This window comes from Diabrotica virgifera, chromosome 3, assembly GCF_917563875.1.
Source record: "Diabrotica virgifera virgifera chromosome 3, PGI_DIABVI_V3a".
Taxonomy (NCBI): domain Eukaryota; kingdom Metazoa; phylum Arthropoda; class Insecta; order Coleoptera; family Chrysomelidae; genus Diabrotica; species Diabrotica virgifera.
The window spans coordinates 133,654,419-133,670,715 of NC_065445.1; the positions used below are offsets into that span (position 1 = coordinate 133,654,419).

The 16,297-nt window shown below is 32.0% G+C and overlaps 1 protein-coding gene across 1 annotated transcript in view; it reads right to left on the minus strand.

Annotated features, from left to right (window-relative positions):
* LOC114338855 (beta-1,3-glucosyltransferase) overlaps positions 1–4,741 on the minus strand; it is a 209,000-nt gene extending 204,259 nt beyond the window's left edge. Inside the window, exon 1 of the mRNA XM_050646909.1 lies at positions 4,192–4,741. Within this exon, the coding sequence (XP_050502866.1) occupies positions 4,192–4,237 (46 nt within the window). The 5' untranslated portion in view covers positions 4,238–4,741. The remainder of the gene's footprint in view (positions 1–4,191) is intronic.
* Between the last annotated feature and the right edge of the window lie 11,556 nt (positions 4,742–16,297).

A 16,297-nucleotide genomic window follows, 5' to 3' on the forward strand; every position in this document is an offset into this window, starting at 1 on the left:
AAAGTAGGTAGACTGGACTGGTTACATTTAAAAAAATCAGGATCTGCTCCAAAGTCTAAAGTCCATAAACGATAAGTTAAATATTTATCATAATCCTGTTCGGTCTAATATTGGTGTAGTTGAGTTTTATACGGATAATAGTGGTTTCTCTTAAGTATTCTAACAGTCGTTTCACTGATTTACCCAAAATTTTTTGTTACTAGTATTTGGGTTTTCCGTAACAGAAAGCAGGACATCAAGTTCCTTGACGTGATCACAAATAACTGGTTTATTTTTATTTAACTTTCCGGAATTTCTCAAAAACGTCCTTTTTTGGGTGTCTTCTATCAGGATACCTACTTTTGAGCGTAAACTTTAGAAAGTAAGATACAATTTTGCAAACACTCCCCAATGCAAAGTACCATGTCTACTCTTTCGTAGATAACGTGGTTATTCATTTTTAGGAACAATTAAATTTGAATATCATACATGAATGTTTATATTTTTGATAATTACCGGACCGTACTGTCATAAAATGACGATGTCATACAATGAGATACATCTTTTGTTTTAAAATCGATTTACAGATTAAGAATTTAAATAATTGTAAATTACGCAAAAACTATTAGACCTAGGTATAGGATATCCATATACCATTCGAAAGAGGTGACTTCGTTTAATATAATTAATATACATGGTGTTCCATTTAAAATAAGCATCATATGACACATTGAATAATCCAATAATGAAACTGTAAATGTTGAACACCCTGTAAAGAAATGTGTAATAATCAATCATGGAATACATTCAACCAATATCCAACTATTTAGATGTAAAAGTATTTTTTTTATAATTTCTTAAATAACTTGAGAATAAGCCTTCTTTTAAAACTTTACATTTTAAGAAATGTCAACATAACTCAGAACACTCTGATGAAACTATGCCTTATGAAACTATACCGTATTTTTTGCGGACAATTAAAAATGCAATAAAATATAGGGTGTTCCATATGAAAAAATATAACTTTGATACGCCGCCATTTATTGGGACACCCTGTATATTTCAAAATAATTTTAAAATGTAGATTTTATCAACTTACAAACCACTAATTAAATTTTTTTTCAAATCCTTTACCATTTCGCTGTAATCTTCCGTCGCGTTAGTGGGGACTGACCCTGCATATGACCAACCAGATGAAAAAAAATATAGGTGTATCATAAAATCATCAAAAAATATAGTACGTCGATATATGTTCGTATAAGAGACTAAGCTGGGATAAAATCTTTCGATTATGTGAAGTATAAAAGCGAGGATTTTATTACGAAATAAAACAGAAATCGAAAATTATCCTTCCTCTACATTTTTCTCCTCAAGAGTTATTTCTTATTATTTTCATAAAAATCGTCAAACCGTATGGGTAAATATGAGAAATTTTATGAGACATACCTAAGTCCTTTTTCTATGGGAACTATAAAAATTGTAGGTTTTATTCTTTGAAAACATCAAGAGCAATATTCGTTTAAAGTTGTTTCATTTAGGGGAGTCAATAGACTTTTTGCTTACGGAAAAAATCAAACAAGATAGAACTTTTTGGAATTTCATTGAGAAATGTTTAATAAACAACATATCAAAAAGTTTTACTCCAGAAGTGGGTACTTCATTAGCACCCACAGCTTTATTAGCAAAATTAGTTGTTTTTTACAAACCTGCGTCAGATTTCTAAGTGTAACAGCACGATTCTCCTATCTGTTTTGTTATCTGTATCGATATCTGTTCAGTGCAGTAGTGTATTATTTTAAGGATTCGTTAGTGTTGATTCATAGGGAAGTAGTGTTTATTTTATAATTAATTTATTATATTTTTGTGTAATAGAACTAAGTTGTTGGACTATTTGAAAAAATGAATTATTGTTAATTGTGAGTTTTACTTATAGGTGAGTATATTTACGTAAAAATATTTTGAATTTTAATGCGAGTATATAAAGTTTTAGGAGGATTTTTTATTCTAAAAATATTATCAATAGTTTAAAAAAATGAGAAAAGTTCATTTAAAGCTCTAGGTATTAAAAAAAGGGTTGAAACTAGTTAGAGTGCTTTTCGCGCTCTATGAACTTAATAAACTAAGACGGCTCTTGTTTCGCTTCACAACGAAATGATTATTTATTATTGTTTTATTATTATTTCGTGCAAATACCTATGTTAACATAAAATTTTCACCCGTTTTGGTTTATTTTTATAAATATTTATTTACTAATAATAAAATTGTTTTCTATTACTTCCATTTAGCGCGCCTATGAATACATTGTCAAAATATTGATCTTAGATAATGTCAAATATTGCCATTATTGCCAAAGTTTCGAAGAACTTTCGAAAAAGGGTATGATACTATAATACTATCTCCCGAAGTTATATTGATGACGCGCTACTGTAGGTTCTTAAGGCGAAATTCAGGAATTTTGAAAAAAATGTTCTAAGTAGGTACATCGTTTTTTATATATACTTAACTAATAGTAGGGGAGGAAAGTATGCTAAATTTGCAGTTACTCGAGCGTTATGGGGACCTATTGGGTTGTGAAGGTTAGGTCCTAAAACCGAAAATAATTAAGTAAAATTTTCCATTTAAGTGGGGACTTTCCATTTTTTAATTTAATTTTTCATTTCCAACAATCGTTTTTTCCGATTGTAGCTTCATCTATCCATAATTCGAAAAAATGTCTCGAATAAAAATTTCTTATTTTTACGTAAGGAATCCAAATCTGCAGTAAAAAAATGGGGGTTCCTGTTTAAGATATTAAAGTAACCCCCACCACCACTCGGTGGGGGGTCATGTTTGGTGTCATTCGATAGATTTTTCAAAAATATTAAATACGTGTATTTTGCAGTTTTTCGATCTGATGTTCATTTCGCGAAATATCGCCGGGTTCCTATTTAAAATGTTAAATTTTCCCCCCACCCCTCTCCGTGGGAGTTTCTGTTTATTATCATTCGATAGATTTTTGAAAAGTATTAAATACGTATTTTTTAGTTTTTCGATCTGACGTTTATTTCTCGAAATATTAGGTTTTTTTTTTGTGAAATTTTGTGACACCCATTTCCTTACGCCCCGCTCAAACCGTCAGATTTTTGAAATATACACTGTTCTGGTTTTCTAAATTATAAACTGTGTTTTCTAAGGATAGATTTTTTTCGGGCCCCCTTAACGAACTCCCCTGTATTAAGCTTCAATATAATATGGTAGAGGTACATTTACAGGGTACAAGGTTTCTCCCCATGTGATAATATGACGCGCTCGAGTAACTGCAAAAATCCCCGCTTGGGCTCCCCTACCATAGGTAATGTGCCAATTTTTGCGTAAGTATTTTCTAATGGAACTCTTTACAAAATCATAACTACAGGGCGAGGCAGATAAAGGGCCTATTAGAAATATCTCGAGAACTAAAGCTAAGAGAATAATGAAAATTGGAATACAAGGGTTTTGAGGTATGGGGTATTTCTTCTTTCTTAAAATATAAGGATTTGTAATATTATACAGGGTAGGTTAAAAGATAATTACGTTTTCTTATTAATTTCGAAGCAACATTCACACCCTGCAACAGGATTGTAGTAGTTTGACATAATAAACTCTATTAATGTTCAAATGATTTTTAATATAGTCTAATAATGTTCAGAGTTATTGGTATAGTTAAATTTTTCATTTTAGTATACAGGGTTGGGCGAAACTCGGAATGAGTATTTTCTGAGTTTTCTTAAATGGAATAGGTACCCTGTATTTTAGTATTGTAATGAAATGTTATTTTATGGTACTTTTTAATTTCTTAAGCAGTCCCTATATCTAACTGCTTTAGTTTGTGAGTTATTGGTGATTCAAGCCAAATATTAATTGCAACACAAAATAGGTGAAATTGTATTAGGTTAGCCGTTAAAATATTCAATCACTACCAAATAGTTGAAAATATTTTCATTAAATAGATCACAGATCAGTCTTCGCAAACCCCCCTTATTCCAATTTTCATAATTTAGTTGTATTTAGTTCTCGAGATATTTCTAATAGGCCCTTTATCTGCCTCACCCTATATAACTAACTCTATTGCGGGAACTATATTTTTTATTTAGTTTTCACCTGTTAGTTTTGCGTTTAAGCAATTTCCATAAATATATTTTATAAAATAGAACTAACTATGTAACATAAAAAAAGATTAAAAATATAACTCACCTAATGCAGAAACGACACCCCACAACAAAAGCATAAGAACAATCATCTTTTCGAAAATTCACGCCACATATTTTTAAAATTCTCTTTGCAATCAAGTTCTCGCAGGCCGATAAAAAGTCCGGGTTACACAAAATTTCTGGAGGATTTGGGGAAAGTATAACCGCCGAACATTAAGAAACACTGTCAGCGCATGCGCGGAACATCAAATATTCAAAATATTTTGCAAATGTTTTTAAACTTTTCGACGTCGAATTAGCACAATAAAAATATAAAACAATTTATCAGTTGTTAATTGTTTTGATCTGACACGTTTCAAGCTTAATTAAAAAATCTAACCTATATTCGACAATTATATTAAATTCAGATGCATTTATATTCTTCGGGACTAAAATTGTTCAATATTTTGTTACCTGAATGCCTTCTACAATAGTTGTAACAAACTGAAAACGAGTTTTTTTGAATACAAACTTGTATACAATAAAAATAACAAAATAACTAAAGATGATGAACCGAAAAATATTGAAAAATTAAGCCATTTCTTACGATAGTGACACTTGGTGACACCTACTCGTTTAATATTAGATTGTCTAACAACCTATTTGCCATAACGTAACAGTTATTCGCTTTGAAACATTTAACTATCAACCAAGAGATGGCGCACTATGTTAACCATTTTATATTTGAAATATAAAAAACAAAAATCTAATTTTAAGAGGATCGGTACGTATTTTCGGCTGCAATGCTATTCAAATGGGGATTCATTTTTTTCAAATCCTGAGAAAACTAATAAGTATTTTTTAAAAATTTAAACGCAGAATGAAAGATTACGTTATTAGCGAGGGCCGAAAGTCCCTGAGAACTTCTATAATGTTTATTTTAATAAGCTACAGGGGTGAAAAAACTAAGAGAAAATTTAGTGTGATTTTTAATTTCAAATAGGTATCTCATTCAAAATAAACTTTTTATTTATTCTAAGGGACTTTCGGCCCTCGGTAATAATTTAGTCTTTCATTCTGCGTTTAAATTTTTCAAAAATATTTATTGGTTTTTTCAGGATTTGAAAAAAATGAACACAATGCCGTGGTAATATTTTCCAAATCTGTCTTTGTCTTACAACGCACTCAACCGAATATAATATTGTCAGCATATATTGTCAGTCAGACACGTCAGACACTGACAATCAGTGACAATTTTAAATATTTGACATTGCATCGGGAATATTTTGAGAAATTGATTAAATTAGTGTATTTGATAAATAATTGATTTAAGACGTGAACTTAATAAAAAGTTATTTATTGTGTATTATTTGTGGAAGATCCAAGCAGAGAATACATCAGATATATCCTGTGATCCAAGTATTTTGTTGTTAGAGATGTTCAAAATTGTAAGCGTTCCAAAATAACAACATATTATTAAAAAATCACTTTAACACTTTTCCTCTTTTCTCGATTGATTATTAGTTTTTGTTGTACAAATAAATTATTACAATCACTGAAAACATAGTTAGTGAAAAAATTATCACATTTATTAATTGAATTAATAATTTGTAATTATAAAAATAACAGTTATCCAAGAACATTCAAAAGCCATCTCTTTAAATTAATTATGACATTTTCAAGTAGAATGACATTCTAGTAATGTTTACATATCCACACCAGTGTGAATTTTACTACACGTAATTTGCCGTGTAAAGACAGAAAAAGTAGGGATACACGTAAAATATTTGCGAATTATGTACCCATAGCCTTAATAGAAAATTTTAACACGTTCCGTGCGGATGGCATTCATGCATGTGAGCCACATGATGTCTTCACTAACGTGCGGACGGCGCGCATGTATGCCATTGATTATACATATTTTAAATATGTATGTATTTTTGTCAGTTATAAGTATACAGGGTGTTTGGTAAAGAATGGGCCAAGCTTAACCGTAGATTCCTGAGGTTAAAATAGGTCGATTTAAGCTAACTTACCTTAGTACAAAAGTTGATAATAACTGAAATACAGGGTGTCAAACTTTTATTTTATTTATTCTTGAATATTTCCTGACAGGCATTGTACAACAACACGAAATTTGGTAAGTAAGAGGGGGTTATTTGGGATCACGGTTATTAGACTATTAGTAATGTCTAAGAACCGTGTTTTGGGATGAGAAATCTAAATTCGCCACCAATAATTATGTATTGCCTAGATGGCGCCATATGCGTCTTTCAGTGCTCATTTAATACGTTCAGTTTTTTTATCTCCCACTCTGCATACTTTTTGAATCAAAATTTTTATTCTCTTAATATTTTTACTTAAAAAAGGTATATTAGATACATTCAACTCGCTAAACTCAACTGTTTTCGAGATAAACGCATTTTAAATCTGCGATACAACATATTTTTGTGCATAATATCATTATGTAGTTAGACCCGAAAAATAAACTTAAAACCATAATAAATTTTGCAAAACTTCGAATTTGCAGTGTTGCCGGTGCAAATTCTTCTCGTATACGTATAACATTTCGAAGGACGTTCAAAAATACACATTCACGTTCGTATACGAAATTTTTCATTCGAGTTAACTCGTATGCGAAAATATTCGATTGAATTCGAAAATACGACCCAGTACCTACTTATTAGAAGCCGCAAATGTGGGACATAAATTTTCGAAGTATTTGGGAGTTTTGGGGACGAGAACGAAAAACCTTGCTTTAAACAAAAACACACCCTTGGACCAAAATGGATGGTTGACATATGAATGGGTGTCTCTTCCTGAACTTTAAGATGGAAGTTGCCACAATTTTCAATTCCGACAGATTTAGAAAATCGAAAATTTCGTGTAGGTATAGGTATACAGTTGAATCCACGAATCTTTACCCGTGCGTTATATCATTTAAAGCATACGAAATAAGTCGATGATAAGTCGGAAATTGAAATTTACTAAACGCAACACCAAGTCACTTACTGTCAGTTGTTGTTGCGTTTAGTAAATCTCAATTTCCGACTTATCATCGACTTATTTCGTATGCTTTAATTGATGACGCACGGGTAAAGATTCGCGGACTCAACTGTATATGGTGTTGCTTGTAGGGAGGTGTGGGTGTGCGCCACTGGCGAGAACTACCGTTCTCTGGTAATGGCCTGATTTTTTAAAGAAAAAAAATGTTACGCCACTTAGATATTTCAAATAAATTTCAAATCATTTTTCAATTTCTGCTTCAATTTGTCACAAAAATCTCTCCTACGTATTTTTATGTAACGCGCCGTTTTTACGCAAAAAATAAAATCTTAACGCGTTAATGCAATGAAAATTACGCGTTATGTTTTATTTTTTTACAAAACAACAAAGCCTCATATCAAAAATAACCAAGAAAGACTTTTGGTCACACATTAAATGAGAGATTTAAAATTGATTTTTAATTTGAAATACCTCAGTGGCGTACTATGTTTTTCTTCAGGAGCAGATATTATTTCAGATTTTTTGGATCATTCTAAACAAAAAAGGTCTTTTGTAATTTTTCTCTTGTTGATCGTTTCCGAGTTATAAACAATTTAAAACTGAACAAAGAACAAAAGCTGACGATTTTCAAGGCTGAACAACACAAGTAAACAATATTATTTTAGTAATCATTATGTACCTAAATTCACGTTCAAACCTTCTTCTAGTAAGTCCCGATAATAATAATTTTTGCCATGTTTTATTCTAAAATACAGGGTGATTCATTAAGAATGTCCAATCTCTGAGTTGTAGATTCTAGACCTCAAAGGATTTAACCCAAATCACTTAAGTAAAATGTGGCTCGTAACTGAGTTACAGGGTGTTTTATAAAAAAACTTAACATCTATTTTTACCCAGTACTTTAAAACGATTTGACATATACCAGGGGCGGCCCGTCGGGGTAGGCAAGGTAGGCGCCGCCTACCCTCTTCAAATGTATTACAATAATATAAATTATTAATATAAATTACTTATTTCAAAATTGTAATTTATAAATTTTGACACAATATCTACAATAAAATAGCAAAAATTATCCAAATTATTTTTAAAAATATCCAAAAAATTTTCTCCGTAGTTATAATTATTGTACGCTCCTTGTAGTATCAGTAGTACTGTATAGATTCTATATACCCGTGTTGAGCTGGCCCCCCCCCCACTTGCAAAAATTAAAAAACAAATAGCCCTGATTTATGAGCTATTTATGAGCTCTCATATTCCGCAAACTAAAAATTTTGAGCTCGTTCCACTGAGCAGGAATTTAATACCCTAGTCAGCCCCCCCCCCCCCCACTACTTAAAAATAGGAATATTGAATCGGTTTTTGCGGCAGAATTACGAGCTATTTATGAGCTCTTGAAATTATATAGTTTCGATTTTTGAGCTCATCCCCTTCACCCCCAAACAACCCTTTAATTGATTTAACTTAAGAGAAAGATGCTGAGAAAACTTAAAATATATCGTATTGCGAATATAATTCCTATAGCTTATATACTCTAAGAATAAACTATTAAATCAAGAGCATTTCGATTATTGAGCTACAACCCCTTCGCCAGAAAACCACCCTATCTTCCCGGTTTAAGAGAAAGTTGTATTTAAAATGCGTTAAACTAATTATTTGGCGACTACATATCATTTAATAATTTATAAGCTTCCAAATTACGCGCATTTAGATCAGTAAATTGCAATTTATTTTGTATAGTGCAGTCACTGAAAGTAAAAATCAACGATTACCTTCAATTTCGGTGAACCTTCATCGATTTTCACGAAAATTGGTCAGTGGTTAGAGGAGACGTCAAGAAACAAAGGTGATATGGTACCACCTTGCGCCTTTACCCTGAGGGTGGATACCGCCCCTTCTCGGGGGTGAAAATTATTTTATAAAAAATAAATGCACAAATCAATAAAAGAACAAATTAAAAGCAAAATTTATTATATAAAGTTAATAAAATAAGTCAATACTTTTTAAGTTATTAAAGTTCAAAGATTTTAATTATTTGTGAAAAAAATGCATGTTTTGAAAAGGTTTTTTGTAAATCACTGAAAAACTTTAAGTTTTTACAAAAAAGTTAATAGTAGTTTAATTCGTATAGCTTATATTCTAAGAATAAACTCTTAAATTACGCGTCTTTCGATTATAGAGCTACAACCCCTTCGCAAGAAAACGACCTCATATTCCCGGCTTAAGAGAGAGTTGTTCTTAAAATAATTTAAATTAATTATTTGGCGACTACATATCGTTTAATAATTTATGAGCTTGCAAAATATACGCATCTCAATTATTGAATTGCCATTTTCTTTCTATAGTGCAGTCACTGAAGGTAAAAATCAACTAGTACCTTCGATTTCGGTAAATCTCCATTCATTTTCACGAAAATTGGTGAGCGGATTTTGATACTATCAACTTTTTCTGCATCTTATTTTTCATAGGTATTTCTAAGTACTTTGACAAGTATTTAGTACCTAAGTGTTATAAAATGCATCTCTTTCCCGTTATTTAATTACGTACATTTAATTACCAATAACTTACTTTAAATTAACATTAAAGGGTTTTTCAAGTAAGCAATTTATTATATTTTTTATTAGCTTCAATTTTAGTGATGAAAACTTTTTTGTAAAAACTTACAGTTTTTGAGTCATTTATGAAAAATCGCTCTAAAGCATGCATTTTCTTTCCAAAAATTAAAATATTTGATCTTTAATAACTCAAAAAGTATTGATTTATTTTAATCACATTATATAACAAATTTTGCTTACAATTTGCCCCTCTCTCGATTTGTGGGGTTATTTTTAATAAAGTAATTTCCACTCCCGAGAAGGGGTGACATAAACCCCAGGCTAAAACCCCAAGTTGTTATTGTCAATTCGTGAAAATAAATGGAGATTTACCGAAATCGAAGGTACTAGTTGATTTTTACTTTCAGTGACTGCACTATAGAAAGAAAATGGCAATTCAATAATTGAGATGCGTATATTTTGCAAGCTCATAAATTATTAAACGATATGTAGTCGCCAAATAATTAATTTAAATTATTTTAAGAACAACTCTCTCTTAAGCCGGGAATATGGGGTCGTTTTCTTGCGAAGGGGTTGTAGCTCTATAATCGAAAGACGCGTGATTTAAGAGTTTATTCTTAGAATATAAGCTATACGAATTAAACTACTATTAACTTTTTTGTAAAAACTTAAAGTTTTTCAGTGATTTACAAAAAATCTTTTCAAAACATGCATTTTTTTCACAAATAATTAAAATCTTTGATCTTTAATAACTTAAAAAGTATTGACTTATTTTATTAACTTTATATAATAAATTTTGCTTTTAATTTGTTCTTTTATTGATTTGTGCATTTATTTTTTATAAAATAATTTTCACCCCCGAGAAGGGGCGGTATCCAGGCGAAAGGTGGTACCATCTCACCTTTGTTTCTTGACGTATCCTCTAACTACTGACCAATTTTCGTGAAAATCGATGAAGGTTCACCGAAATTGAAGGTAATCGTTGATTTTTACCTTCAGTGACTGCACTATACAAAATAAATTGCAATCTACTGATCTAAATGCGCGTAATTTGGAAGCTTATAAATTATTAAATGATATGTAGTCGCCAAATAATTAGTTTAATGCATTTTAGGTACAACTTTCTCTTAAGCCGGGAAGATAGGGTGGTTTTCTTGCGAAGGGGTTGTAGCTCAATAATCGAAATGCTCTTGATTTAATAGTTTATTCTTAGAGTATATAAGCTATATGAATTATATCCGCAATACGATATATTTTAAGTTTTCTCAGCATCTTTCTCTTAAGTTAAATCAATTAAAGGGTTGCTTGGGGGTGAAGGGGATGAGCTCAAAAATCGAAACTATATAATTTCAAGAGCTCATAAATAGCTCGTAATTCTGCCGCAAAAACCGATTCAATATTCCTATTTTTAAGTAGTGGGGGGGGGGCTGACTCAGCCCCCCCCCACTACGGTATTAAATTCCTGCTCAGTGGAACGATGTCAAAATTTTTAGTTTGCGGAATATGAGAGCTCATAAATAGCTCATAAATCAGGGCTATTTGTTTTTTAATTTTTGCAAGTGGGGGGGGGGGCAGCTCAACACGGGTATTCTATATTCTCCTTGGTCAGGCACTCGGGAACGTAGCCTGAAATAGAACGACGCCAATACCGAATTGACGTGCGATCTCTCTCTGTTTACGCGAGCAGGCCTGCTGCAGGCCGGCGGATTTTGAACGGGCGGATAGGCACAGAGTCTTATAGCCGGACCTACAAAATTTTATCAGTTGCTTCTCTTGTGTCTTGTGAAACTGTTTTAAAATAATTGTTTTTTGATTTTGGCTGTTATTAGTAGGTTAAGTATTGAATAAAACTAGGTAGGACAATTTAAATTTGTTTATGAAAACTGAATAATGTGTTATTAGATTATATAGATAATTAAAAATTTAAATCGAGGTTAATTGTTAACTTATCAATTTATTCGAATAGTAAATTATTATTTGATACATAAATAAAATAAGTAATATTTGACGTTGTTGAAACGTAGGTGTGTTAGTTTTATTGGTGGAAAAACTTTAGTCATCGAATATGAATATTTTAAACGATGTAATATGCAGTTTGATCGAGACACCTTTTTCAAGGCGCCAAAATCAAGAAAGATTAGTAATTATTTCAATGGGCCGGCCTTTACAAAATTTAACAATTTTATCCACAGATAAGACAAAAGACAATCAACCATTTTCGAGATCGTTTAAAACAATATGGTATGAAAATCATAAATGGCTAAGCGGAAGTTATTTTAAAAATTCACTTTTCTGTTGGCCTTGTCTGTTGCTCTCAAATTTGAAGCAAAATGTTTGGGTGAGTCAGGGATATTCAGATTTGAAAAATTTATCAGCTAGTGTAAAAAAACATGAATCTTCGAAAGAACATTAGATTTAAAACGGTTAGAAAAAAATAAACAAACTACTGACAGTGCTTTCGCTGGACATATTTCTCTATCTAATAAGATATATAATGAAGAAGTTGAAAAAGATTGAAGAAGTTGAAAAAATTGATGTTACAATTCTTTTAGCAAAACAAGAACTTACATTTCGCGGTCGTGATAAGAGCCATAATTCTTCAAACATGGGTAATTTTAAAGAAATTTTTAATTTAGTAGTTAAACGCGATCAGGAAATCCAGGATCATGTTAAAAAATAGAAGGGGTGTTCACGGGTTTGTCAAAAACAATACAAAATGATTTAATAGATTGTCTTGCCGATTACGTAAAAAATGAAATTTCAACAGAAATTAATGAAAGTCAATTTTTTTCTATACTAGCTGACGATACTACTGATTTAACCGAAAAATCACAGTGTACTTTAACAATCCGTTTTGTTAACAAAGTTGGTCAGGTAACAGAAAGATTTTTAGGGTTTTTTGATGTTAGCGATAATAGATCTGCAGACGCTCTATATAGTTTAATTTCAAACGTGCTTGAGCCATATGATTACAAAAATAAATTAATTGCTCAATTTTACGATGGTGCAAGTGTAATGGCTGGCTCTTTAAACGGATTACAATCAAAAATTAAAGTAGATGCTCCAAAAGCAATTTTTACACATTGTTGCGCTCATAGATTACATTTAGTATTGCAAGACGGCTCAAAATGTATTACAAACTGTAGGATATTTTTTGTCGCCTACCCGAAGTATATGTGTAGCCTACCCGCATACTGAGGTCACGAGCCGCCACTGACATATACTTATCATACTTGGCAGAACGTGTAGGTACTATACGTCCTACTTCTTCTTCTTAAAGTGCCGTCTCCTCAATGGAGGTTGGCTACTACAATTGCAAACTCTTTTCTGTCTTCAGCTGTTCTTATTAGCTCTTCAAAATTTAGCCCTGTACATTGCCGGATGTTTCTGAGCCACGATAGTCTTTTCGTCCCTAGTCCGCTCCTTTCTTCGATTTTTCCTTTCACTATAAGTTGAACATATTGGTACTTATTATTTCTCAGTGTGTGGCCTAGGTATGATGTTTTTCTAACTTTCACTGTGTTGAAAAGTTGTCTTTCCTTGCCTATTCTATGCAGCACTTCTTTGTTTGAGGTATGCGATGTCCATGAAATTTTGAGGATTCTCCGGTAGATCCACATTTCAAAGGCCCCCCAACTTATTTACGGTTGATGTATTAAGGGTCCATGTCTGTTACTTTCCCAATGAAACACCCTGTATCAAATACTTTTAAAAGTAGGTACTGAATACAAATAATAGTTAATATTTAATCCAAATCACTTTAATAAAATGTGGCGTCTTACTGAGTTACAGCATAATTTAAAAATTATTTGTACCCAGCACTTTAAAAGTATTTCAAATATCCTTATCATACTTGCCAAAAAGTGTAGGTAAGTACTGTACCTACTAAAAATTATGTAGCTACTACCAGAGGTGTACGACAGGGGACAGTGAATTGTTTAAACTTCCCAAAATCACTGGCGGAATTGCTATTTTAGCGCAATAATATACTCTTCATTCATGATGATAAAATCATTTTTAGTTTTCGAGATATTTGAAGTTAAAAATGAACGAGCACAATACATTAATCAAAATAACTGTCGTTTCATTTTCAAATTCAAATATCTCGAAAAGGAATCACTTTAATGTTATGAATAACGAGTACATATGTTATTTACATAGAGAGTATTGAAGAATCGAAATATTGTGCTAAAATACCAATTCCGTCAGTGGCGTAGAATTTGGGAAGGGTAAACCATTCACTGTCCGATGTCGTAGGCCTCTGGTAGTGGCCAGAAACATTTGTTTATCATAATTTAGTAGGGTGTACGGTATTTACACTTTCTGCCAAGTATGACAAGGATATGTCAAGTAATTTTAAAGTACTGGGTAAAAATAGTTATTAAATTTTTAAATAAAACACCCTGTAACTCGGTAAGGAGCCATATCGTTAGATTAGAATGACAGGGTTCCAACTAACAAAATCGCATATTTGGAGTTATTAGTGTGAAAAGGTTCCAACTGATCTTGTTTATCTTTTGATCTGACAACAGCGCTGTCTAACAACTTAATTCTGACTTATTACAATGCCAAGGTTCCATCTGTGAACATAAATAAAACAAAACTAGAATGACATGGTTTCAGGTGACACATGAAACCTTGTCACTCAACCAATAATTAAGATTTGCATGTATTCGTTTGACAATGTTCCAACTGCAACAGCTGTTCATGTTCACTGTCTAGTATTGAGGTTATGTTTTTATTGTTGTTTATAACAATGACGGAACTAAATGAGTTGGGACGACTTATTACTGAGTTATTAAGTGAGGATGAAGAATTAGAGGACTCTGGTGATTCTTACTCCCCATCATCAGAAAGTTTAAGCGATGAAAATGAAGAAATTACTGACAGGTAAGCTAACCTATATTTTTTATCGTTGAAACCTTTACTTCGTGGAATCTAGTCATTTTTATGAAATCAAATTACAAATAACGTTAAAAATTCCATAATTTATTATTTAAATCCACATGTTTCAAAACATTAAAGTTTTATCGCTTTAGTTTAGTTTTTTTAAATAGCCTACTTTTCAAAAGTTCTATTGCACATAATCAATTTTTAAACTTCCATTTGGAGAGTAAATAGACTTATGGTATTTCAAATGATTCATTTGAGGTTTTTAAACTAGTATATAGTCATAGTCATACTATTTTAGCAGCTAATTCTAGTGGTATTTTGCAGGCGACCCAGAAATAAAGCCAAGAAGCGTGTTCCTGCAGATATTTCAACAACGGCAACCAAATCAAAACCAGTGTTGATGCCCATTGATCTCCCATCAACTTCAACCGCTGGCTCTCACCAAACTACTTCAAATGATGAGGTCCATTTGCCTATAAATACGGTTGGGAAAGAAGTTATTATTGATCAGGTAACAAACACTAAACCTCCTCCTGTTAAGAGAAGAAAAAGGGATGTTTCTTCTTGGAAAAGCCAGAAACGTTATATCAGCCATCAAAAAGAGGAATCTTATGTGAGTCGTAGAGGAGTTGTAGTGCCCGCTAAAGAAGTTAAAAGTTTGAAGGACTGTTTAAATGACTGTAAATTTAAATGTGGGGTATCTATTAGTGAAAATGAAAGACAAGCTTTGTTTAAGGCGTTTTATGGCATGAATCAAAATGGAAAACATCAATATATCTTGGGTACAACCACAAAACATCAGACAGAAAGACCTAAAGATAGGAACAGAGAATCATACAAAAAATTCACTTTTAGGTACTTCTTTAATGTTGGTAACCAAAAGGTACAAGTCTGCAAAAATTTTACTTAGGAACACTAAGCATCTCACAAAAACCTGTCTATACGGTTCATAATAACAAAGATGAGGTCACCAATACACCCAAGCCGGATGGTAGGGGCAAAAGTGCTCAAAGTTCAAGACGCCTCAATGAAGAAATAAAAGAAACTGTGAGAAATCACATAAAATCTTTTCCCAATGTTGAGTCTCATTACTGTAGGGCCACAACACAAAGAAAGTATCTGGATTCAAACCTCAATTTAGCTAAAATGTACAAACTTAACACAGAAAAGTGTAGGGAGAAAAATGTTGTGCCTGTTAAGCTAAGTATGTATCGACGTATTTCATCCTCTTAAGTATTAAACTTTCAGTTGGTCCCATTCTTCCAAGTTTCAGTTTTAGAATTCACACAATCCCTGCATTTGATCTATTTCAAAACCTCTTTTTTGGAAGAGAATGCAGTGACCGTAATCTTGAGGTTTGCTGTATCGGCGTCCAAGAAAGGAAGAGTGACACAAAAAAGCAAGCAAAGAGAAGCCGAAGAAAACGCACCAATCTAGAAATTGATAAAACCCAAACACCTAGTGAACTCCAAGGCAACACTCTCAGCGGAAAAAATAAAGGATATCAAGTCAATGTTAAAGTTTATGCCCTTGCAAGACAAAGCGTTCTACACCACATTATTAAAACTGTGAAAATGTTGACATATGTCAAAAATACTTACTGTACCTTTCTTTAAAATAAAGTCATAGTAATTGAAATGTATACCAGTGTAATTATTTCAGAATCCTACTAACTATACCTATGGATCAGACTAAATAAATCATTTACTTTGGTATGAG